Genomic DNA, 24,312 nt, shown 5'->3' on the forward strand with positions numbered 1-24,312 from the left:
TTCCTGGGGAGGATTTATTCTTGAAGGGGCGGCAGCTTTACAGGGGCAGGTACAGCGAATAGTCCGAGAGCGCCCAGCGGCGGGCCGGGCGGCCGGTGCGGCCGATCATGGGCAACTTCTGCACGTAGCGGGACGCCGGGCTGGGCCCGTAGGGCGCGGGAAAAGCAGTCTGAAAGAGACGCCCGCGGCAGCGCCGCCCGGCCTGACGCCCAGCGATGATAAAACGGAAGTGGGGGGCACCGCGGGGCGCAAAGCGGCTCTTCTGGAAGACGTCGCGCGTCCCGGTGCCAGGACCCTGCTGACGAGGAGCGCCCCGCGCCCGGTGCACGCGCGGCAGCGGCCTGCTCTCCGAGGCGGCGGAGGCGGTTGCGGGGCCCCCGCCGAGCGGGCTCTCGTCTCCCTGCGGGCTGACCACGGCGCTAGCGGTCAGCTGCGGCATTTTCCGCACCGAGTCTGGGGCGGCCACTGGCTCCTTCTTGTCTCCGGGTGGGCGCGGGACCGTGGGCGCTGGCTGGCCAGTGCCGAAGCGTGTGGCCAAGCTGTCACCAAAGAAAGCGTACAACTCCCGGTAGATTTCTGCCAGGGTCAAGGAAGAAGGGTCCTCTAGACGGGCGCCTCCTGGCGGCAGGGGAAGACCAGACCCAAAGCCTGGTTCGGCACCGCCTCCCGGGGAAGACTCTAGGAGAAGGCTGTCCCAAGGCAAGTCTTCAGCGCGATGGCACCCTCTCCCGCCAAGGCCACTGCGATTGGGCTCTGCTGCCTGGGCTTTCATCTTCAGTAGTCGCTCTACGGCCACCTGTCAAAAAAAAAAAAAAAAAAAAAGAGCTAGAAGGTACCTGGGCCAGCAGGCATCTCAGTAAACCTGCTGAGCTGTACTAAGGGGCGGTCCACTCACCAGAATAGCTCCATAGACTTTGTGCCCATCTGCTTTAACCTGGGCATTAGATACCGAATAGTCATCCAGCACGGCCTGCAAGTTTGTCCAGTAAGTGGGTAGATGTGGGTAGAGGACTCGTTCTACAGCCTAGAAGGGAAAAAGGAACGCAGTAAACAACCTCGTTCCTCGTTCCATGTTCCACATGCCCTCTTGAGTGTCCTTCCCCACAAAAGATCCTCTCAGATTGTTATCTCAGTCCTCAATTTCCCCATTGGGATGTCCAACGTTTCTCTGGGATATGTAAAAGCTTTTGGTAGGCATGAGGATAAAGACATAAAAACACAGGCAATGTAAAAAGACTCATTACTGGCATTTACAGTGGGATAGTAAGACATAATTAAGTCATTACAACATAGAAATTGTGATTCTTAGTGAATACAATCAGCAGAAAAGTGGTTTTTTTTTTGTTTTTGGTTTTTTTTTGGTTTTTCAAGACAGGGTTTCTCTGTGGTTTTGGAGCCTGTCCTGGAACTAGCTCTTGTAGACCAGGCTGGTCTTGAACTCACAGAGATCCACCTGCCTCTGCCTCCCGAGTGCTGGGATTAAAGGCGTGCGCCACCACCGCCCGGCTGAAAGTGCTGTTCTTATTAGAGAAACAGGAGTGGAGTTCAGGCCACACACAAGAACAATCAAGAGACCTTGTTGAAATGACCTTGCTGGGAGCCCAGACTGGGCCTTGGATTCCTGAGAATTCCCTTTAGTTTTCCAAACTCTGGGATTAATACCACACATGGCTTTGATTATAGACTTTTAAATACAATAGTTATCTGGGGAAAAGCAACTAAGACTAAACAAAATGTATTGATATTTGAGATGGGCTTTGACTTGTAAGGTAGACTTGGATCACTCATGCACAGAGCATGAACATTTAAAAATCCCATCACCTACCTGTCAAATTCGTAAGAAAAATGTTACTGATACAAATAGCGAGAATTTTTTTTTTCCGAGATAGGGTTTCTGTAGCTTTGGAACCTGTCCTGGAACTCACTCTGTAGACCAGGCTGGCCTTGAACTCACAGAGATCCACAGGCCTCTGCCTCCGAAATGCTGGGACTAAAGGTGTCAACACCACCCAGCTGGAATTACATTTTAAATAACTGTGAAAGACACTGAAATATCTTGCTAAAATTTACGGACATAAATATACACTCAGAAAAGTGATCTCAATCATAATTTTTTTTTTAAAGCAAGATTTTGAGGTGCAAGTATGTAACCCTATCATTCACAAGTCTGATTCCAAATTTAAGGTCAGCCTGGGCTTCACTTTGCCCGTTTGTATAAAAACAGGCAGGCATAGTGGCTCACACCTTTAATTGCAAGGGGGTGGGCTGGGAGGAGCAAAAGAAGCAATTAGATCTTTGAGTTCATGAGGCTAGGAAATCCTGTTTAGAAAAACCAGTAATAAACAAATATGCACAAATCAACAAATAAATAAGCAAATAAATTTTACAAAAAGAAAAAAAAAACAGTAATAAGGGACTGGACAGATGACTCAGAAATTAAGAGTACTGGCTGCTCTTTCAGAGGACCTGGGTTCAATTCCCAGCACCCACATAGCAGCTCACAACTGCAATTCCAGTTCCAAGGGACAATGCCTTCACACAGACATGCAGGCAAAACACCAATGCACATAAAATTTTTTTTAAAGATAATTTTGTATAAAGGCCAGTAATAATAGTAAAAAACAGCATCAAGGGCCCACAGGATATATCATCGCATCGAGGTATTTGCTGTACAAACCTGGTAACCTGAGTTCAATGCCCTAAAACCAGGTAAAGTTGAAAGAGGGACCTGACTCTACAGAGTCATGATCTCCTCTGACCTCCACACATGGCAAACATCATATGCTTATGCAATCATAATAATAAAGAGTTTTTTCAAAAGGAACTAAAATGGCCGGGTGGTGACGGCACATACCTTTAGTCCCAGCACTTGGGAGGCAGAGGCAGGCCGATTTCTGTGAGTTTGAAGCCAGCCTGGTCTACAATGCTAGTTCTAGGACAGCTACGGCTGTTATACAGGGAAACCCTGTCTTGAAAAACAAAAAACAAGCAAACAAAAAAAAAAAAGGAGCTAAAATTAAAATGTAGCTCGGTTAGTTGAGTGCTTGACTAACATGTTCTAAGCCCTAATCTTGCCTAGCACTGCATAAACCAGGTGTGATGTACATGCCTATAATCCTGAAATGGCAGCATTCAGAAGGCTCAGATTATCTTAGCTACAAAACAAATCGAAGGCCAACTTAGGATAAATCAGCAAATAAAAATTCAGTTTAAACCAATAGAAACTTTTGTTTCGGGGGCTGGAGAGATGGCTCAGTGGTTAAGAGCATTCCCTGCTCTTCCAAAGGTCCTGAGTTCAATTCCCAGCAACCACATGGTGGCTCACAACCATCTGTAATGAGGTCTGGTGCCCTCTTCTGGCTTTCAGGCATACACATAGACAGAATATTGTATACATAATAAATAAATATCTTTTAAAAAAAAGAAACTTTTGTTTCTTTCTCTTTTATTTCTTTGGTTTTTCAAGACAGGGTTTCTTTTTTTTTTAATATTTATTTATTATGTATACAATGTTCTGTGTGTGTATGCTTGCAGGCCAGAAGAGGGCACCAGACCTCATTACAAATGGTTGTGAGCCACCATGTGGTTGCTGGGAATTGAACTCAGAACCTTTGGAAGAGCAGGCAATGCTCTTAACCGCTGAGCCATCTCTCCAGCCCCATCAAGACAGGGTTTCTCTGTGTAGCCCTGGCTCTCCTGTAACTCACTTTGTAGACCAGGCTGGCCTCGAACTCAGAGGCCTCTGCCTCTGCCTTCCTAGTGTTAGGATTAAAGGAGTGCACCACCACTGCCTGGCAAAACTTCTGCTTCTTAAATTACAACTAAACTGAGTTTATCCTATGAATGTAAAGATAGCTTACTAGGGCTGGAGAGATGACTCAGTGGTTAAGAGCACTGACTGCTCTTCCAGAGGTCCTGAGTTCAATTCCCAACAACCACATGGTGGCTCACAACCATCTGTAATGGGGGTCTGGCGCCCTCTTCTGGCCGTCAGCCATACATGCAGGCAGAACACTATACATAATAAAAAAAAAAAGATATCTTACTAATAAAAATCTAGGTTGGGCATGTTGGTTCACACTTGTTAATGTCAGCACTGGGGAGTTTGGGGTGGGAGGAATAAAGTTCCTAGCTATGGATCTGGGGATATAGCTCAGTTGGTAAAAAGTTTACCATGGGGATATGAGGACCTGAGTTCAGATTCACAGCATCCATGCAAAAACAAACTAGGCCCAGGGATGCACATTTATAATTCCAGCACTGTGGCTTGCTGGCATCTTGTGTGTTCAAGGCCAGCCTGGTCTACAAAGAGAGAGTTCAAAGCTACAGAGAAATCCTTGTCTTGAAAAACAAAACCAAAATTTCAAATATAAATAAATAAATAAGGGCCAAAGATACGATTCAGAGTAGAAGCCCTCAGCTTCAAAATTCATGCAAAAAAGAAAAGAAAGAAAAAAAGAGTAGAAGTCCTTGCTGTGTAATCCTGGAAACCCAAGTTTGATCCCCAGAGACCATGAAAGGCGAAGGAAAGAGTCAACTGCACAGAGCCACCTACCATTTCCACACACAGCCCTCCACCATAACAATAAAAGGACGAAAGGAAAGAATGGCACATAAATGTAATCCCAGGACTAGAAGGAGAAGCAGGATTAGGAGTTTCAAGTCATCCTCTCATTGCATGTGAAGTTCAGCCTGGGTTAAATGCGAGGCTGTCTCAAAACAAAACAAAACCCAAAAAGAATCAGCAGTGATAGTTTAAGGAAGTAGGTAGATCACACAAAAAGTGGCCGTCTTGAGCCGCCTCACCATGAGGTTTGTTGGGTCTGTCCACTTTTCTGGGGACCAAGGTGCAATTTTCCCTCTTTCTTTTTTTAAAATTTTTTCCCCCCAAGAAAGGGTTTCTCTATGTGGCCCTGGCTGTCCTGGAATTGAGATCTGCCTGCCTCTGCTGGGATTAAAGGTGATGCCAAAACACCTTTTTTTGTTTGTTTTGTGTCTAGCACTATTATTTTGAAATGCTGGCAAGAACTTAATTCGCTTTTTCTGATCATTTGGACTTCCTTATTCTCTAAAACTCCTCCCTTACCATGTGACTACCTACCACTCTGCCAGTTTAGCACAAATGACATGTTTTTTTATCCTTTGGGAGGGGCTTTTCAAGAGGGAGTTTCTCTGTATTAATAGCCGGGGCTATTCTGGAACTTGCTCCTTTAGACCAGGCTGGCCTTGAACTCACAGAGAGTGGTGGGTGTAAGGGCATGAACCAGGCATATTTTTTCTTCTTTCCTTCATCTTCCACATCTGGGAAGTGTCTGAGATTTACAACTGGCCTACCCTAGGATATTTTCCTCTTAAAGGCTAATAAAACTGTCCTTGATCTTAAAACACCCACGTACCAACTATTTCTATATACCAACAAGGGACAGCCCCCTTGAAGCAGCACCACAGCAAGAAACTGGGAAGAAACATAACAAAAGAGTGGAGGGGAGGGAGATGGGGGGAGCACCTGCAAAGTGTGAACAAGACCCAGAATCTGACGGCCAACACTGCAAAAATATAGCATGTTGGTTCTCCTTAGGGCAACCCTGGAAGCACCCTAAAAGACTGAGGACATTAAAAAAAAAAAGTAAATATGAAAATATGACATGGTCAAGAAGTATGGTTCAGCCGGGCGGTGGTGGCGCACGCCTTTAATCCCAGCACTCGGGAGGCAGAGGCAGGCGGATCTCTGTGAGTTGGAGGCCAGCCTGGTCTACAAGAGCTAGTTCCAGGACAGGCTCCAAAGCTACAGAGAAACCCCATCTCAAGGAAAAAAAAAAAGCATGGTGCTTGAGGCAGGAGGATCACAAACTGAAGGCCAATATGGGCAACAAAACAAGCACTGTCTCCAACAAAAAACCCAAAGAGAAAAGGAGAGAAACAAAGAAAATGAGGGTATTTACTAACATGGTGTTTGGGAATGGGCAGGGATTCATTAAAAAAACTCGAGCATACTATAGAGACCACCAAGCAGGAGTTCTGAAAGGATGACACATTTACACAGTCAAGGTATACGATAAACCTGGCCCAAGGCAAGGTCTCAACACACAGCTGCATCAAGCACACCACTTTTACAATAAAAATATACATGAATGCTATTTCTTTACCATACGTGGCAACTGTCAAAGATGTGTGAGAAAAGCCAGGTCCTCACCTTCCAGCCCAGAGCATGCAGCCCTACCACAGCCCCATAGTGAGAACAGAGAGGCCGAACAGGGTCTGTCAGGACCTTCTGCAGGGATAGCAGAATCTGCTGATAGAGGCCACTTACAAGGTCACCATGAGTCCTGTGGGAGCAACAGTCAGGAAAGGCAATGAGGTACCGCACACAAAGACTCGAGCATTTGTAGGGCACTCTGGGACAGGCTGCCAGGTTTGACTGACTCAGTATCCAAGGGACAAAAGATGGATATCTTAGTATATTTGTACTGGACCATGACATGCTGGCTAGGGTTCTAAGGGAAGGGTCTACACTCAACATTTGATCTCAAAGCCAGAGGCTTCAGTTTCCTACCACAGCCCAGCTGACTCTGTAAGCCATCCCATCCTCTATTCACTTCCAGCCCAGTGGCTACCAGAAGATGTGGCTGAGGAGAAGTGCAGCCCCATCCCGAAGAGTCCAGTGGTCATTCAAAGGGTTGATGGAGGCGGCCAGGGGCTCCAAGACGCAATAGAGCACACTCCCCACCAGGGAGCGGACATAGGGCCCCAAGCAGAGGTGTGGGTTCCGTATCAGGCTCCGTGCCACCTGCAGTAGTCGGTGTAGCTGCTCCAGGTCATGGCTTACAGATTTGACCTGTTGGTAAAGGCGGGTGGCTTAGAAAGACATGGAGAGACAGGAGCCTGACATTCTGACAGCATCTGCTATGAGCCCTAAGCACTGCAGGGCCATCTTCATTAGAAAACTGGTCACTTACCCCACTGACCACATAAACAAAGTAAGGCAGGAGTGCAGCAATCTTGGAGTTTGTCTGCAGGTCCTGGAGGGCGACCTGAAAGGAACCATCCCAATAAAAGAGAGCCACCATTCTGGTGGGTTAGCACTGCACCAAGTGTTATCATGTTAAATGTGCATGCCCTGATGCAAAGATTCCATCAGCTTTAACCTGTGGAAACCTGCTGACACAGACAATACTATCTGTTAATAGAAAAAGTGAACGTATGCCATCCATGAGTGACCAAGAGCTAAGTTTTTATTTCCCTTTGTTCTCTTCTGAGACAGGGTCTTATAAAGTACCCATCCAATCCAGGCCTTTGCACACGCTAATCAATGCATGGCTAGCCCAGGAGCCAAGTTCTGAGGACAGAAATGGATGGTGACAATGTTCCTAGTTTTTTAAGTGAAATAGCAGCAGCCAGATGTGAAGGTGAGGATTGTGTCACACAGAAAAGTCACATGACTGTGGACCAGAGAGGAAAGCCTCTGGTGATGTCCAGAGGCTAAAGAAGCAGCTCAGGGAGCAGTCCAGGAACTACGCTTGAGAGCAGGCCTGGATGGGCACCTGGAGGCACCTGACCTGGACCTATATTTTCCCTTTCCTTACCAAGAACTAGCTAGTTCCAGGACAGTTATGAGTGTTAATTAGAGAAACCCTGCTTCAAAAAAAAAAATTAATTAATTAATAAAATGCCTCATTTGGCTCCAGATCAATAGACACCTCAAAAAAATGGGAATCAGGAATGAAGGTGTGGGAATCCAATCATTAGAAGCACCTGCTCTGCTGCCCACTGCCGGGAACAATGGTTTCTACTAGAGCATGAAGGAGTTAGGACTGGCATAGCAGGGGATCACACAGAGGACACATGCCACTAGAGAATGGGTTCCACCACAGTAAACAGTTCATCTACAAAGGACAGGAACTAGACAACTGAAATATTCATGGGGATCTCAAACTCTGACTTTATGCCTAGTCACTGTTTCACCTTCATCAGCTGTGGGTCGTCCCCCAGCACAGCCCGTGTGACTTGCTGGTAGTACTTGAGAAGGTCATCTGTCAGTGAAGACACTGCGCTGGGCACTGTGATGAGATAAGAAGGAAGTGGTCACACATGAAGGGACAGCCTTCTCAAGGCTTCCTCAGCCTGCCACCCTACAGCTACCACACCCACCCACACGGGACCCAATCAAGCAGAAGGCGCAGGCTCCAGCTGCTCCCAGTGCACTCTGATCAGGCAGGTTCCACTTGCCTCGGCTCTATCTACTCCCACCCACCCTCTGCCATACAGATTCCTGCTCAGTTCTAAAGCTCCGATTGCGATTGCCTATGACTTAGGCTCTCTGAAGCTCCGCTCAGCGTACCCTGGAAGTGAAGCACTTCTTGGGGATCTCAGAATACAGCACAGACTTCTGTCTTGGCCTCTAACATACATTATGGCTGCTAATAGGTCTGGGTCCTGCTTCCGGTCAAAGGCATGTGTTCCTTTAGAACATGGCAGGCATCTGGAAATGCTTGGCAGATGCAGATCAAAAGGCACAGATGCCCCACACTCCTACAGAGTTCTTCAGGACAGCCCATTCTCCACACTGCCATTTACCTGATCCCTGAGGTGCCAGGTTTCCTTTGCCATCCAGATAGGAGACATGGACTAAAATTAAGGGAAAGAGATGGATGTCAGTTGGGATTTTGCCCCTCCAAATTCCACCCTTCCTAAAAGTTGGCCCATCAGCGTCACTCAGACCATCCAGTTCCTGTCCCAAGCCCAAGGAGGACCCTAGCAGCCACCTCTGACTGCTGTCTCTGCACAGCCCTTGGGGATGTTGGTGGCCAACGCCAGCTCCACGAGGTTCACTTCTCGGTCCTCTGGAAAGTAGAGCTCACCCTCTCTTGTGGGGCGCAAGGGCAGTGCCTCCTGGGACCCATAGCCACACACAGCCTGAGGAGAAAGATTAGCAAACAGAGTCAATCCAGTGAAGGAACAAGAGCCGGGATGGGGCGCTCCTATGCTGGAGGACAGTCCCTAGGTCCCGAGACGCTATGGCTCACCAGGTCAAGGGCTGGATGTTACCTTCCTCTTATAACTGTAAGAGTTCTATGCCCCACTAAGGTGCCAGTCCCTCACAGCCAAACAACTCTAAAAACACTACCTTCCTCTCTCAACTCCCTGACCCAGAACTACACCAACACAGGTTAATACCCTATGTTTCCTTACCCAGCATGCCTTTTTATTTCTGGAGTACTTCAAGCTCAATTTCCTCAGCACTCTTTAAGGCCTGGCTCAAGCTCTATCTCTTTTACGAATCATTCCCCACTGTCCAGGATCCCAGGGGCCTTTCCATTCTTTCAGAACTCATATTGCTTTGGTCTGGGTCCAGCACCTGACCTATTTGTCTCCGTGTCTCACAACATTGCCAGCCCTGATCTGAACAGGGGTGAGGTAGCCCTCTGTGGCCGTACTCCACTCACCTCCACACTGCTCCACCTGAGAGCCCTGTTGAAATCCTCTACCGTTAGCTTCCTTCGTTTGGTGTGCTTCATGAACTGAGAGCTATTCTGGGAGGGGATGAACAGAAGCCAGAGTCAGGACGCAGGGAGCAGGTGTAGGAACCCCCAAAGGAAATGGGTTAGATTGAAGAGACAAAGAGGACCCCACACCAGCAATCAGAAAGCCTGGTTTCTCCAGCTCAGCCTTTGCAAACTTTCTCACATCACGACCCAGCTGTGTGCCTTAGTGTCTCCTGTGGGGGTCACTATCTATCCACTCTGCCTGGGTGGCAGGACATTGGAAGAAGTGTCATAAGAAAATGCTCAGCTAGTGTTTTCTTTTCTAGATGACTAACTGGGTAGAAAATGTTTTTGTTCATTTGTCTTTTGTTTTTGTTTTTCAAGACAGGGTTTCTCTGTGTAGCCCTGGCTGTCCTGGAACTCACTCTGTAGACCAAGGTGACCTCCAACTCAGAAATCCACCTACTTCTGCCTCCTGAAACATGATTCTAATTAGTCTAACATACACGATCACTGCCTGGCTTAGATAAGGACTCTTTAAAAGATCTAGACTGTCTCCTAACCTCAAAACACAAGGTACCTAACATACGTTCATTGAACCAGCCAGGGTGGGAGGGGGTAACAGGAAAGAACAAAGGGAGAAGGGCTAAAGAGAGCTGAGAGCAGCGCACCTGTGTGGCCTCTCTGAGACGGTAGCACACATCTTCAGCAAGCAGAGCTGCAACCTCATCACTCAGCTCCAGCCCTGTGCTCTCTGCCATGAGTCGAACTGACTCCCGAGGGATCTCCACAAACCTCCGCTCTTCTCTCTCCGACATGGTCCCAGTGGAGCTGGGAGTGGAAACAAAAGGAAGGGTTAAAAACTGTCCAATATCTCTAAGAGTCCCCCTAAACACAGGACAAGCAAGACCCTCTCATCCATGCCTGCTCCTCTTGCTCTATAATCCACAAACAGGGAGTTTAGAGGCTCAACAAGGCCAGGTCCAAGATGATCCACCCAGACAAGCTCCCAGAACTCCAGCAAAGATTCATCATTCTTCATTTCTAAAACCAATGGGCAACACATGTAGCCCCCATCACTCTCCTCCCAATCTCCCACATTGCTTCTGGAAAATAAAGAACAAAACTGGCGGGGCTGGAGAAATGGCTCAGTGGTTAAGAGCATTGCCTGCTCTTCCAAAGGTCCTGAGTTCAATTCCCAGCAACCACATGGTGGCTCACAACCATCTGTAATAGGGTCTGGTGCCCTCTTCTGGCCTGTAGGCATACACACAGACAGAATATTGTATACATAATAAATAAATGAATATTTAAAAAAAAAAAAGAAGCCGGGCGGTGGTGGAGCACGCCTTTAATCCCAGCACTCGGGAGGCAGAGGCAGGCGGATCTCTGTGAGTTCGAGACCAGCCTGGTCTACAAGAGCTAGTTCCAGGACAGGCTCCAAAACCACAGAGAAACCCTGTCTCGAAAAACCAAAAAAAAAAAAAAAAAGAACAAAACTGGCCCAAGCTGGAAAGGCTGCAGACAGGCTGTCTGCAAAACTTCCTACTACCTTTCATGTGCTTATTTCAGGACCTCAGTCCATTCTGTTTCTTCTTTGCGTCACTCCCCCTTCTTTATTCTCCTCCTTAAATCTCTTTAACTGAGTGACCCAGCACCTATTCCCTTCGCATCACTGTTCAAATGTCACTTGCTCAGGTTGTGTAAATATCCCTGTCATTTGTCCTTAAAGCAGTTCTGAGGCAGGAGCATGGATAGTTCCAAGTCCACCTTGACTATGAAATGAGTTCAAGGTTACCCAAACAGCTCAGACTATCTCAAAATAAAAAGAAGGCTGGAGTTGAAGTGATGGTGCACACCTTTAATCCCAGCATTCAGGAGGCAGAGACAGGAAGATCTCTGTGTTTGAGGCCAGCCTGGTCCACAGCCAGAACAAATTCTAGGGACAGTCAGGGTTACAGAGGAACCCTGTCTCAAGAAAAATATAAAAAATTTAAAAAGAAGGTTGAAGATATAGCTCAGTGGCAGAACCTTAGGGTCAAACAGTCTGTAACTACACAGTTGCACAACTTCGTGGGTAGTGTTTGCAGAGTTCACACTAGAAGACAACCCTGGTTATCACTCCTCCTGAGGAGCTGCCCACTTTGTTTTTTGAGACAGGGTCTCTCCCTGGAACCTGAGGCCCACAGATTAGTAGGCTGGCTGGTCAGCGAGCCACAGAGAGCAGCCTACCTTGGCGTGCGCAGGGCTGGGTTACAAGCTCACTACACACGGCTTTTTACCATCATTCCCATTCTTTTTAAGGGGGTGCTGCGGGCCAGCATGTGGTCCCCAGCAGACTGAGCTGCACACCAGCAAAGACCATGGTCTGTATGCTCACCTTTGCGGCCCAAGCATCCAGCAGCAATGTCAGCACATACTATGCCCTCATTAACACTTGCTGAAAAAAGAAAGAATAGTTATTCTTCATTCCTTTTTCTGTTTGCTTGGTTCTTTGAGCCAGGATTTCCTCTGTAGTTTTGGAGCCTGTCTTGGAAGTAGCTCTTGAGCCAGGCTGGCTTCGAACTCACAGAGATCTGCCTGCCTCTGTCTCCCAAGTGCTGGGATTAAAGGCGTGTGCCACCACTCCTGGCTTTTAAAGATTTATTTTTATGTACATTGGTGTTTTGCCTGCACGTACGTCTATGTGAGGATAACAGATCCCCTTGAACTGCAGTTACAGACAGTTGTGAGCTGCCATGTGAGTGCTAGGAATTGAACCCAGGTCCTCTAGAAGAGCAGCTAGTGTTCTTAAACAATCACCGAGCCATCTCTCCAGCACAGCTATTTTTCTAAGCACATAAATGTGGCTTCCAGCTAGCAACACTCTATAACCTCATTCTAACCTATATATCTAATAGCTAACAATGAGATATATACAGTATACATTTTGTTCATTTCACCAAGTCACAAAAGCCATAGCTCAGAGAGATTACCTGGATTGTTAAAGGCCAACCAGTAGGCATTGAGTAATTAGATGGCAGGGGCTCGAACCTTTGTAGTAAATTAACTCAGAATACTATATTTACAAGCAGCAGACTTGTGTTTGAACTAGGCCTGGCTTAGTAGCTCAAGGATTTGGAGTCCCACAATTAGATGCACCACTGGATGGATATGCTTCAGTTTTCCCATCTCTAAAATGGGAGCACTCAGTATTGGGTGTGTGGAAAGCCAGGAGGGACTTACTCTATCATGTCCCCCTATTGAGACCTCACAAAATCCAGTTTGTGACCAGGGTCTCCCACTCCTCAGTCTCCTGCCCTGCACATCCTCAGTTCCAAGTCCCTCTGCCCAGAAAGCGTGGGAGCCGACCTCCTAGGACCTCAGGGTTGCGCATCCTCCAATCCACCTTACTTCATCCCAGATCCGGAGGGCATGGGGTGGAGTGGGAAGGTCAAGGGTTACGGAACTTGTGTCACGTGCTCGATGAAGAGGGCGGGCCCCCGCCGGCTCCCAGGCTGGTGAGCAGCCCACCGCGGGACGCGAAGCCCTGGACCCCAGCAGGGCCTGCTCACCTGCAGACTCCGGCGCAGCAAGGGCGCCTGCCGGAGAGGCGGCGGCAGCTTCTACTCCCCGGCTCCGGCTAATTCCCTCTCTCGGAGCTCAGACTCCGCCCTCAAAACGCGGAGCCAATCGGTGGCCGTCTCCTGAGTTTCCCGCCCACCAATGGGCGTCCCGCCTCAAGATTGGTCAGTGTGAATGAGCGCTGAAGGCACCAAGCCGTCGTTGGTCACGTGGGTGGCGCTTCTTAAAGCGACAGCTCTTGGTTGGCTAGAAGGTGGTGTGCCCTAGTTTACATAGTCCCCAGAGAGATAGTCCTCATCCCGGACCTTGCGCCTGCTATTGCAGAGTCTTTCGCATCAGAGTAAACCTTTAGGCTTTTAGTGCCTGACTTAGCTTTCCTCTCTCTATTATCCCTCCAATAATACCTCCAACAGCAACTGCTACAGGAACAGATGGGATTCACAGGAGCTGTTCCCTGTGGACAGAAGAGACTTCTGGCCGGGTGTGATGGTGCATTTGCACATCTTCAATCTCAGCGCTGAGGACGCAGAAGCAGGAGCATTTTTATGAGTTTGAGGCCAGTCTGGTTCACACAGTGAGTCTGAAGCCAGCTCAGAGGAATATCGTGAGAAACAAAAATCCAAAAAGGGTACAGCCTTGGTGGCGCGCGCCTTTAATCCCAGCACGTCGAAGGCAGCCTTAGGCAGATCTTTGTGAGTTCAAGGCCAGCCTGTTTCATAGTCTGAGTTCCAGGACAGTCAGAAAAAAAAATAAATAAGTGAATAAAAATAAAGATGGTACTTTGGCTGGGCCAGACACTTCAATAATCCCTGGATTCTGCTCATTGGGCTCATGTCCCCATTCTGACTCTTGCCTTATCGTCCATATTATAGGCTACAACTCATACACTGTGCTAACAGCTCTTTCCTAAACTCCCGTTAAAACAGTTACTGTGTGCTCTCTCTTCAGTGCCCCACCCTTCACGCCCTTCCCTTTGGGAAAAGATCTTCTGCCTGGCCAGGAACTCATTATGAAGACCATGCAGTCCCCCAGCAATCCTCCTCACAAGTCCCCCAAAGGCAAGACGTACAGGTTTGTTTCCGCATATCTGGTTCATCAACATTCTCAGTTGATAAACAGTGAATTTCACCCAGCAAACAACCTCATTCCAAGTAAAAGAGGAAGTGGTGATGAGGCAGAAGGGTTACCAATTTCAAACATGTAGAGGAGGAATTGGAGGTTAACCTGATCCATTCTCAAAACAGAGACAGTTGCTTACCAGTCTTCACTGCTAACCCAGCCCACAGAAATCGTAATTTCTGCCACACCCAATCTCTCTGTCTCTGTCTCTCTCTCTCTCTCCCTGTTGTTGTCCTGGAATTAGGTCTACCTACCAAACTCTGGCCAAACTCTTTTAAATACCAGTCAAAATCCTAAACATGCTTGCCCTGGCACTCTTTCTCTGAAGATCATTCCCACCCCTGAATCCACAGAAGTTTGCAAACCTCTATTGCTAAACCAGCCAGGTTTTTTTGTTTTTGTTTTTTTTTCGAGATAGGATTTCTCTGTAGCTTTGGAGCCTGTCCTGGAACTAGCTCTAGTAGACCAGGCTGGCCTCGAACTCACAGAGATCCACCTGCCTCTGCCTCTGGAGTGCTGGGATTAAAGCCATGTGCCACCATCACCGGGCCCAGGTTTTTGGTTTTTTGGGGTTTTTTGTTTGACTTTGAGTGTGTGTGTGTGGGGGGGGTTTGAGAAGGGGATTCTTTGTGTCGTAGCTCTAGCTGTCCCGGACCTCCCTCCATAGACAGGCTGGCCTTGAACTCACAGAGTTCTGCCTGCCTCTACCCTGCCCCAAGGGTGGGGTCAAAGGCGTGCCACCACACCCAGCCAGCCAGCTTTTTTCTAAAAAGGGTATAGCACCCTTTCTTCTTCCCGAACACCACCTCCCAGTGGCTGCAGAGATTTAGTTTGCCTGCCCTGCTGTTTTTCTCCCAAACTTTAATGAAAGAAAGCATCCAGCAAAGTTAGAGGTTAAATTTTATTTCATCCCAAAACAGTAGAAATTTTAAAAACTTGTGTATGTGAGTGGAAGGCAGAGTGCATGCACACGGAGGTCAGTTTACTTTCCAGAGCTGGTTCTCTTCCACCTTGCTTTTGAGGCAGGGTCTTGTTTCTAGGCGATGGCGTCCAAGCTTACTGGTCCACCTGGTTGGCCGGTCTCACCTCTCTTCTCACTGTAAGTGTACTAGGACTTCAGCTATTGGCCCTCACACCCAATTTTATTATTGTTTTTTTATGGGGGGGGGTTGGTTTTTTAAAACAGGGTGTTACTGTGTACATGTCTGTCCTAGAATTCACTGTGTAAACCAGGCTGGCCTTAAAGTCACAGGCCTGTTTCTATCTCTAGAGTGCTGGGATCAAAAGTGTGTGCCGCCACGCCCCATTCCAGTTTCTGGTGAAACATGCCTTCAATCCCTGCACTCTGGAGGCAGAGGTAGGCAGATCTCTGTGAGTTCCAGGCCAGCCAGGTCTACAAAGTGAGCCTAGGACAGCCAAGCCTATACAGAGAAGCCTTGTTTCAAAAAAAAACAAACAAACGAAAAGTGTTTTTTTGTTTTGTTTTGTTTTTTAAATCTGTATGTGTGCATATAATTGCCAGTCAGAGGACAACTTGCAGGAGTTGGGTTCTCATCACAGCAAGGAGGGACCAAAAATTGAACCTCAGGCCATCAGGCTACAAATTCTTTTACTTGTTTCACCGTCGTCTCAGGCCCCTTGGTCAAGTACTTGTCTACTACTTGTAGGACGTGAACTGGGTGACGTGATACACGCCTGCAATGCTGGCTCTCGGGAGGCGAGAGCGAGGGAAGCACAAGTTCAGTATTATCCTCAGCTACATATCAAGTTTAAGGCTAACCTGCGATATAGGAGCCCCAAGAAAGTAAAATAATCCCAGCACTCGGGAAACAGAGCCAGGCGGATCTTGAGTTCGAGGCCAGCCTGGTCTACAAGACCTAGTTCCAGGACAGGCTCCAAAACTACAAAGAAACCTTGTCTCGAAAAAAAAAAATAAGGAAAATAAATTTCATTTATTTAATGCAATTCAGGTGATCAAACCTCTAAGTTTGCATCTGCTAGACAAAAATGTTCTACCACTAAGTTACATCCTCAGCACTTTATTAAAGAATATTTTTTAAAATTTAAGATTTTTTTATGAGTGTTTTGCTTGCATGTATGTCTGTGCACCATGTGTGTACCTGGTGCTTGAGGAAGTCAGAAGGCATCAGATCCCTGGGCCTGGAGCTCTGTGTCAACATGTGGGTGCTGAGAACCGACACAGCTGGAAGAGCAAGTACTCTCAACTGATGAGCCATCTCTCTAGCCCCAAGATTTACTTCCCGCTATTTTTATTTGTGTATGTATGTGTGCACATGAGTGCAGACTGTGCTCCAGGAAGCCAGAGGAGTCAGATCCCCGGGAGATGGTGACAGGTGTCGTGAGCAGGCAACATGGTGCTGGTGATTGAACTCAGGTCCTGTGCAGGAGCAGCAAGAGCTCTTAAGCCATCTCTCCATCCCTTATTTTTTTAATTCCAGAAGAAATTCCTGCATGAGAACCTGGACAGGCACACTCACCCTCTTCCTTTCAGGGCTCAATACTGCTGCTTGGGAAAGAAAATCCTCTGGAACTAAGCTGTGAAAGCCAGATGGATGGAACTGGAGTTGCCATGGCAACTCCACCTTAGGCTACTGACCCTGCTGGGTCTCTCCCAGTTACATGGACTTGCAGTGTGGTTTCCAGGCTTGAACACCGAAATGTCTGTCCATCTATGAAGGCCTTAGTTTATCCGCTCATTAGCATTGCGCTGGGCTGCTGGCTGGTACTGCTCACATTTGTGAGTTTAAACCACTACTGACATCTTGAAGGCAAGAGAGGGCGGAGGAAGGCCCAGGCCTGTCAGGGCAACATCATATCTAGTGAAGCTGTATATAATCTGCCTAGAGTTTACTTGCTCCCAACTGGAGTAGAAGCAAGAGCTCAGGGAGGCAGCAATGCGATCCACATCACCAGAGGAAAAGAGGAGGCTACTGTGGATGCCATCTGGGATGGATCACTGCTAAGCCGTTCCGTCCTCAGAACAAAGCTAATTTGGCATTAAAGTGGGTCTAAGCTCAGGGTAAGGGTAGCCCTGGCTGTTTTTTGTTTTTTTGAGTCACAGTTTCTCTGTATAGCTTTGGAGCCTGCCCTGGCACTTGTTCTGTAGACCAGGCTGGCTTTGTACTCAGAGATCCACCTGTCTCTGCATTCTGAATGTTGGGATTAAAGATGTGCACCACCGGCCTGTTTTTTGTTTTTTTGTTTAAAACAGGGTTTCTCTCTAACTTTGGAGCCTGCCCTGGCACTTGTTCTGTAGACCAGGCTGGCTTTGTACTCAGAGATCCACCTGTCTCTGCATTCTGAATGTTGGGATTAAAGATGTGCACCACCGGCCTGTTTTTTGTTTTTTTGTTTAAAACAGGGTTTCTCTCTAACTTTGGAGCCTGTCCTGGAACTAGCTCTTGTAGACCAGGTTGGCCTCAAACTCAGAGATCCGCCTGCCTCTGCCTCCCTGAGTGCTAGGATTAAAGGCGTGTGCCACCACCACCTGGTTTAATAATTTTTTTTTTTTTTTGGTTTTTCGAGACAGGGTTTCTCTGTGGTTTTGGAGCCTGTCCTGGAACTAGCTCTTGTAGACCAGGCTGGCCTCGAACTCACAGAGATCCGCCTGCCTCTGCCTCCCGAGTGCTGGGATTAAAGGCGTGCGCCACCACCACCTGGCTACTACCACCTGGTTTAATAATTATTTTAATATTTTTATGGTCTATTTAACTTTATTTATATGCATTGGTGTGAGGGTATCAGATTCCCTGGAACTGGATCTTCAGACAGTTGCGAGCTGCCATATGGGTGCGGGGAATTGAACCTGGGTTCTCTGAAAGAGCAGCCAGTGCTCTTAATCCCTGAGCCTTCTCTCCAGCCCTTGTTTTGTTTTCTTTTGAGGCAGAATCTCACTACATAAAGTGGACTGACGCCCAGTTCCAATTAAGAACATTTTAGATGGGCTGGAGAGATGGCTCAGAGGTTAAGAGCATTGCCTGCTCTTCCAAAGGTCCTGAGTTCAATTCCCGGCAACCACATGGTGGCTTACAACCATCTGTAATGAGGTCTGGTGCCCTCTTCTGGCCTGCAGGCATACACACAGACAAAATATTGTATACATAATAAATAAATATTTAAAAAAAAAAAGAACATTTTAGATATAAAACAGAACATGAAGGGAGATAAGAAACTACAGAACCTTGTCCCAGGAGTTGTGATAGACAAGGGAAAGGGAAAAGGGAGCCATATTGTGGTTCCTTTCTTTTGCCATGTTCTGACATCATTCTGGATGCTTCAGCTCTATTTATTAATTTGCTTACTTTTTTATTATTTTTGTTGTTATTATTGAGACAAGGTCTCACTGTGTAGCCCAAGCCAGCCTGGAACTCTTGTAGACCTGATTGTCTCTGCCTCCCTAGAGCTGATAGTGAAGAAATGAGTCACCACACCAAGCAGCATCGGCTCTTTAATTTCTGAACCTCAACACAATTCACAATGGGACCATATTATGTCTTTGAGCAGCTGGGCTCACAGCCCTTAAAATAAACCAGGAATGATCTTGTATACCTGTAGTCCTTACACCTGAAATTCAAAGGCAGCCTAGGATACACAGTGGTTCAAGGTTAGTACAGGTTTGAGAACCCACCTCAAAAGCAAATAAATAACAACAATACTAAAGCTCTTATTCCGACCAAGAGAAGACAACATTTCCATGAGAATCAAAGACCATTTATAGTTAAAACACAGAGTAAAAGTCTTGAGAACACAGCTCCGCTGGAAGAAGTAGCCATAGCCTTCTGTGGACAAGAGATTTTCCTTAGCCGGGCGGTGGTGGCGCACGCCTTTAATCCCAGCACTAGGGAGGCAGAGGCAAGCGGATCTCTGTGAGTTCGAGACCAGCCTGGTCTACAGAGCTAGTTCCAGGACAGTCTCCAAAGCCACAGAGAAACCCTGTCTCGAAAAACAAAAAAAAAAAAAAAAAAAAGAAAGAGATTTTCCTTGCCGCCGTAACAGTGGCCAGACTGAACCTCTAGACGATATATCAAGCAGGAAAGTCACATTCTCTAAATCAGGACCAAACAAGGCTGGAGGCTCCCTTACTCAGCTCACGAGTCCTATGATAAATCAGGAAAAACATGTAAGTTAGACACCAAGCTCTCTGGCAGCCAAAACTATAGACTTCCCACCCCAAGGACATATGTCTTGGACTTCCAAAAGAGTAGGATGAGAACTTACACGTCTCTGAGACATTAAATCCTACAGTTGCCCCCTCTCCTGTACACCCCTTCTTCAGAGAATAGAACCAGAACCCATGTCAGAAACTCACCCAAGTAATCGTCCATCAGAGACCCAATAGCAAACTGTAGGAAGAATGGTAAAAAGGGCGGTGAGGCCAAGGCACAAGGATATCCTCGACCCACCCGCCCGGACTCCAGGCTTCTATCAATCCCCCTTTCAGGGAAAAATAGCACAGAAATAGTAATTTAAAAAAAGAAAGAAAGAAAGAAAGAAAGAAAGAAAGAAAGAAAGAAAACAAGAAACCAACAGCTCTCAGCTGGGAATGACAGTACTGACTTATTTATAATCCAACCACTTGAAAAGCTGAGGCAGGAGGATTATGAGTTCCAGGCCAGTTTGGGCTATATCATCAAGACACTGCCTCAAAAATAAAATTAACCAGCCGGGCGGTGGTGGCACACGCCTTTAATCCCAGCACTCGGGAGGCAGAGGCAGGCGGATCTCTGTGAGTTCGAGGCCAGCCTGGTCTACAAGAGCTAGTTCCAAGACAGGAACCAAAAGCTACGGAGAAACCCTGTCTCGAAAAATCCAAAAAAAAAAAAAAAAAAAGAAAGAAAGAAAAAGAAAATTAACCAAATAGCTCCAGGCCTGCCCAGTAAAGGCAAGAAGTCAGGCAAGAGACTCACAATGTCATTCTTGTCCACACGTGTCCCCACAATCTTGAGGCGGATCTCATCATCCTGTTGAATCACAATGTCCTGTGGAAGGAGAGAACCATGTACTCAAACGTACTCCGCCCACAGTCTCACGCCGTCTTACTCTCTTCCCTCGCTCACCTCATCCATTGTCTTGTAACAAGGTGGGTTGGAGTTCGGGTCGAACTCCATCTCCGATGGGATGGACTAGAAGGAAATTGACATAAAGATTAGCACTTCAAATGGCTTTGTCAAGAGATGATAGTCAGGACTATGTCTCCTCCTTGGACCCCACCCAGTATACTGACTTACATGTCTAGAGATGAAGCAAGACATAGGCCCAATTTCTGTGAAAAGTCCAACCTAGGAGGAAAATGAATGATCACACTTCAAAGGCTTTCAGGAACTAATTTTCCCACCTTTAGCTGATATCTAATTATATTATTCATGTTTTCTAAGAGTCTGAATTGTAGCATTTGTTTTCATTTCTCTTTCACACAATCTTTCATTTTATGTAAGTCTTTTACTGTCCTCCCAGCCAGCTCCCAAATAATGACACAGACACTTATTATTAATTATGAAAGCTTAGCCTTAGCTTAAGCTTGTTTTGTTTTGCTTTTCGAGACAGAGTTTCTCTGTGTAACAGTCCTGGTTGAGCTGGAATGAACTTTTAGACTAGGTTGGCCTTGAACTCACAGAGATCTGCAAGCCTCTACCTGATTCTGCCTCCTGAGTGCTGGGTTTTAAGGTGTGCACAGAAAGAGAGGTAGGGAAGGAGGGAGGGAGAAAGATGTGCACCACCACGACCCTGATGCTCAGGCTTGGTTTGTTTTTTTTTTTAATATTTATTTATTTATTTTGTATGCAGTTAGTCAGAAGAGGGCACCAGACCTCATACAGATGGTTGTGGACCACCATGTGGTTGCTGGGAATTGAACTCAGGACCTTTGGAAGAGCAGGCAATGCTCTTAACCACTGAGCCATCTCTCCAGCCCCCTTAGGCTTGTTTTTAACTAGCTCTTATAAATTAAATTAACCCTTTTAACTCTTTACCTTTCTTTCGTTCTATATGTCCAACTCCCTCCATGTCTCCTTAGTGTCTTGCTGGCATATTTTGATTGCCCACATCCTCCTCCTCGTCCTCTATCTCCCCAGAAATCCCACCTATCCTCCCTGCCTAACTTTTGGTCATTCAGCCTTTTATTACACCAATCACAGCAATGCATCTTCACAGAATACAAATATCCCACAACATCTTTACATTTTTATTTTATTTTTCCACTATTTTTTTTTTTTTTTTTTTGGTTTTTTCGAGACAGGGTTTCTCTTTTGCTTTTGTGCCTGTCCCGGAACTAGCTCTTGTAGAGCAGGCTAGCCTCAAACTCCCAGAGATCCGCCTGCCTCTGCCTCCCGAGTGCTGGGATTAAAGGCGTGTGCCACCACTGCCAGGCTTTTTTCATTACTTTTATGTGTGTGAATATTCTGCCTGCTTGCAGTGCCCATGAAGGGGAGAAAAGGTTGTTGGATCCTGTGGAATTGGAGTTACAGAAGATTGTGAGCCATAATGTGGGTGGTGGAAATCAAACCCAGGTCTTCTAGAAGAGCAACCAGTGCTCTAAACCACTAAGCTATAATCCTTAGCTTTCAAAAACTTTTATGTTTAAGACATAAACATTAAGGGTATCACTAATTTGCACTTGCTAACCTTGCATTTACTATATAGCCCGAGCAGGCCTTGAATTTGTGATCTCTGTCTCAGCCTCCCAAATAGGGAGGATTACAGGCTTGTGTTACTAAGACTGAATTTTACCAGGGTACCAGGGATCAGAACTCAAGTCCTCATGCTTGCACAGGAAGCACTTTACCCACTGAACAATATCCCAGATTCCCACTTTGACTGAGACAGAGTCTCAACTCTATAGCCCACATCGGGTGGATTAAAACCTGCAGAGGCAGGCAGATTGCTGAGTTCAAGGCCAGCCTGGCCTACAAAGTGAGTTGCAGGACAGCAAGGCTATAGAGAAGCCCTGCCTCAATAAACAAATCTTAATAACAATGCCAGCCAGTGGTAGCACACACCTTTAATCCCAGCACTCACTCTGTGAGTTCAAGGCCAGCCTGCACTGGAAGAGCTAGTTCCAGGACAGAAACTAAAGCTACAGAGAAACCCTATCTCAAAAAAAAACCTTAATAACAACAACAAAAAATTTAAGACAATCACTAAATGACTACCCCACAACCTATGAATGCTCTTACCTTGTTGACCTGAGTGACCACAGCGTCCACCACCTCACCTTTAAAAGGCCGGAAAACAATAGCCTTGTACTTAACTGGATAAAGAACAAAACCTCGTCCTGGCTGGATCACACCAGCACCAATATTGTCGATGGTGGTGACAGCAATGACAAAACCATACCTGCAAGAAGGATGAAACAACACAGCTACTACTATGTGTGAAGATCCTCTAACAATCCATCAGCAACATGAGTCTGTGTGTATCTGTGTAATAGAACTTCTGCTCTGGGAGCTCAATGACCAAGAAAAAGCCAGGCCCACCGATCAGTATCTGTAAGAGCAAATGATGCTCTCATATTTGTACAATAAATGCTCAAGAAGGCTGACATATCCCTATTATCTCAGCACTGAGGCAGAATTAATTGGTCAGGGTCGGAGGCCAGGTTGAGACAACATGGTGAGACTGAGACAGATGTTTCAAAAAACTGCAAACAGGGATGGACTGGAAAGATGGCTCAGCAGTTAAGAGCTCAGCTCTTCAGAGTTCAATTCCCAGCAACCATGTGGTGGTTCACAGCCATCTACAATGAGATCTGGTGCCCTTTACTGGCACGCAGGCAAAACACTACATAATAAATAAATACAAACGAGCTGTGGCGATGACACAAGCCTCTAATTCCAGCACTGAGAGGCACGCAGATCTCAGAGTCGGAGGCCAGCCTGGTCTACACAGTGAAGCTACCTCAAAAGCCAAAACCATTAAACTGTCTGAGCTCACATAAGGGCTAGAAATTTGGTTACCCAACTCTGCACAGGGCCCAAAGCAGGCAAAAACTGGCTGCCACGGGTGCCTGGATGGGTGAAAGGGCTCCTCAGAATGAGTGACAAGCCCGTTGAAAAGAAGTTGGGTTCCAGGCTAGGGTCATTGTGCGTGCATCCAGCAGACCACAGGTGAGAGCGAAACTTACTTCCCAGTGCAGGTCCCCTCCACCTCGGTGAAGAGCTTCTGCTTCACCGTGTTAAGTAAGTTGGGACCGAAGTAGCGTGGGTGCAGCAGAATCTCGTGCTCTAGGGAAATCTGCAGACAAAGTGGGATGGAGATTCAGTCAGCCGCATTGAGAATATGGGGAAACTAGTCAGCCCTTCCCGGTCTCCTGGCTCCTCCTGCCCCGGCCCTCGCCGCCACCCCGCGTCCGACTCACGTGATAAAACATTTTCTGCAGAAGTTTGGAGCTCAGAGCCGCGAACTCGGCAGGCAGCAGCCTCACCGGAAACACTAGCAGATGTGTCCCAGCCACTTCCGCGGCGCTGATGAAGCCTAACGTCATGGGCGGATCCACGAAGCCCCGCCCCTCAAGCCTGCTCTTTTGGCGCTCAGACTTCCCCCTTACGTAAAGCAAGTTCCAGGACGGCTAGGACTACACAGAGAAACTCTACCGAAAAATCAAACCCAACCAACCAAACACACAAAAAGATAGTTTACTATAGGCCTGGCTTGATGCCGCACCTCCTTAAACTCAGCAGAGGCAGACATGTCTCTGTGAGTTCGAGTCTACCCTAGTGTTACATAGTGAGTTCTAGGAAAACCAGGTCTGTGTGTGTAAACCCTTTCTCATAAAACAAAAACTAAAAAAGAGTTAATTGGGTTTTTTTTTGTTTTTTGTTTTTGGTTTTTTTTTTTTTTTTTTTGGTTTTTCGAGACAGGGTTTCTCTGTGGCTTTGGAGCCTGTCCTGGAACTAGCTCTGTAGACCACGCTGGTCTCGAACTCACAGAGATCCACCTGCCTCTGCCTCCCGAGTGCTGGGATTAAAGGCGTGCGCCACCATCGCCCAGCAAAAGAGTTAATTGTTAAAGAAAGCTGAAACAAAGTGCATAGAAAAGCAAAAGGTCCAGGACAGCCAGAGCTACACAGAAAAACCCTACCAAGCCGGGCGGTGGTGGCGCACGCCTTTAATCCCAGCAATCGGTAGGCAGA

At 46.9% G+C, this 24,312-nt stretch overlaps 2 protein-coding genes across 5 annotated transcripts; both read right to left on the reverse strand.

The window, feature by feature from the left end:
- Positions 1-13,128, reverse strand: Taf6l (TATA-box binding protein associated factor 6 like). Of its 4 annotated transcripts, none has more exons than XM_075973410.1 (12): positions 13,037-13,128; positions 11,863-11,922; positions 10,154-10,313; positions 9,444-9,530; positions 8,763-8,913; positions 8,575-8,625; positions 7,963-8,057; positions 6,957-7,031; positions 6,615-6,835; positions 6,194-6,326; positions 896-1,024; positions 1-796 (listed from the first exon to the last, which is right to left on the reverse strand). In XM_075973410.1, exons 2-12 carry the CDS (start codon positions 11,877-11,879, stop codon positions 38-40), a joined length of 1,878 nt encoding a protein of 625 aa, XP_075829525.1. In that variant the 5' UTR covers positions 11,880-11,922; positions 13,037-13,128; the 3' UTR covers positions 1-37. The 4 variants fall into 4 exon arrangements, with proteins under 4 accessions (XP_075829525.1, XP_075829526.1, XP_075829527.1 ...); XM_075973411.1 differs by lacking the exon at positions 13,037-13,128 and adding an exon at positions 12,834-12,988; XM_075973412.1 differs by lacking the exon at positions 13,037-13,128 and adding an exon at positions 12,708-12,841.
- A 5,487-nt stretch (positions 13,129-18,615) lies between these two features.
- On the reverse strand, positions 18,616-23,648 carry Polr2g (RNA polymerase II subunit G). Its single transcript, XM_075973420.1, has 8 exons — positions 23,539-23,648; positions 23,305-23,414; positions 22,358-22,517; positions 20,414-20,464; positions 20,243-20,308; positions 20,093-20,164; positions 19,495-19,528; positions 18,616-19,282 (listed from the first exon to the last, which is right to left on the reverse strand). The coding sequence occupies exons 1-8, from the start codon at positions 23,548-23,550 to the stop codon at positions 19,269-19,271; spliced, it is 519 nt and encodes a 172-aa protein (XP_075829535.1). The 5' UTR covers positions 23,551-23,648; the 3' UTR covers positions 18,616-19,268.
- Positions 23,649-24,312: the final 664 nt, after the last annotated feature.

Source organism: Microtus pennsylvanicus, chromosome 5 (genome assembly GCF_037038515.1).
Source record: "Microtus pennsylvanicus isolate mMicPen1 chromosome 5, mMicPen1.hap1, whole genome shotgun sequence".
NCBI lineage: Eukaryota > Metazoa > Chordata > Mammalia > Rodentia > Cricetidae > Microtus > Microtus pennsylvanicus.

Bases quoted from the DNA above. Each gene is read 5' to 3' on its own strand.
- Taf6l (XM_075973410.1), bottom strand. The intron at 8,626-8,762 runs GTGGCTGCTAGG...CCTTAATTTTAG, and splicing joins TGCAGAGACAGCAGTCAGAG to TCCATGTCTCCTATCTGGAT. The intron at 8,058-8,574 runs GTAAATGGCAGT...ATCTCATCACAG, and splicing joins CCTGGCACCTCAGGGATCAG to TGCCCAGCGCAGTGTCTTCA.
- Polr2g (XM_075973420.1), bottom strand. The intron at 22,518-23,304 runs GTAAGTTTCGCT...TCCTTCTTGCAG, and splicing joins GAGGGGACCTGCACTGGGAA to GTATGGTTTTGTCATTGCTG. The intron at 20,309-20,413 runs GTAAGTCAGTAT...ATTTCCTTCTAG, and splicing joins CTTGCTTCATCTCTAGACAT to TCCATCCCATCGGAGATGGA.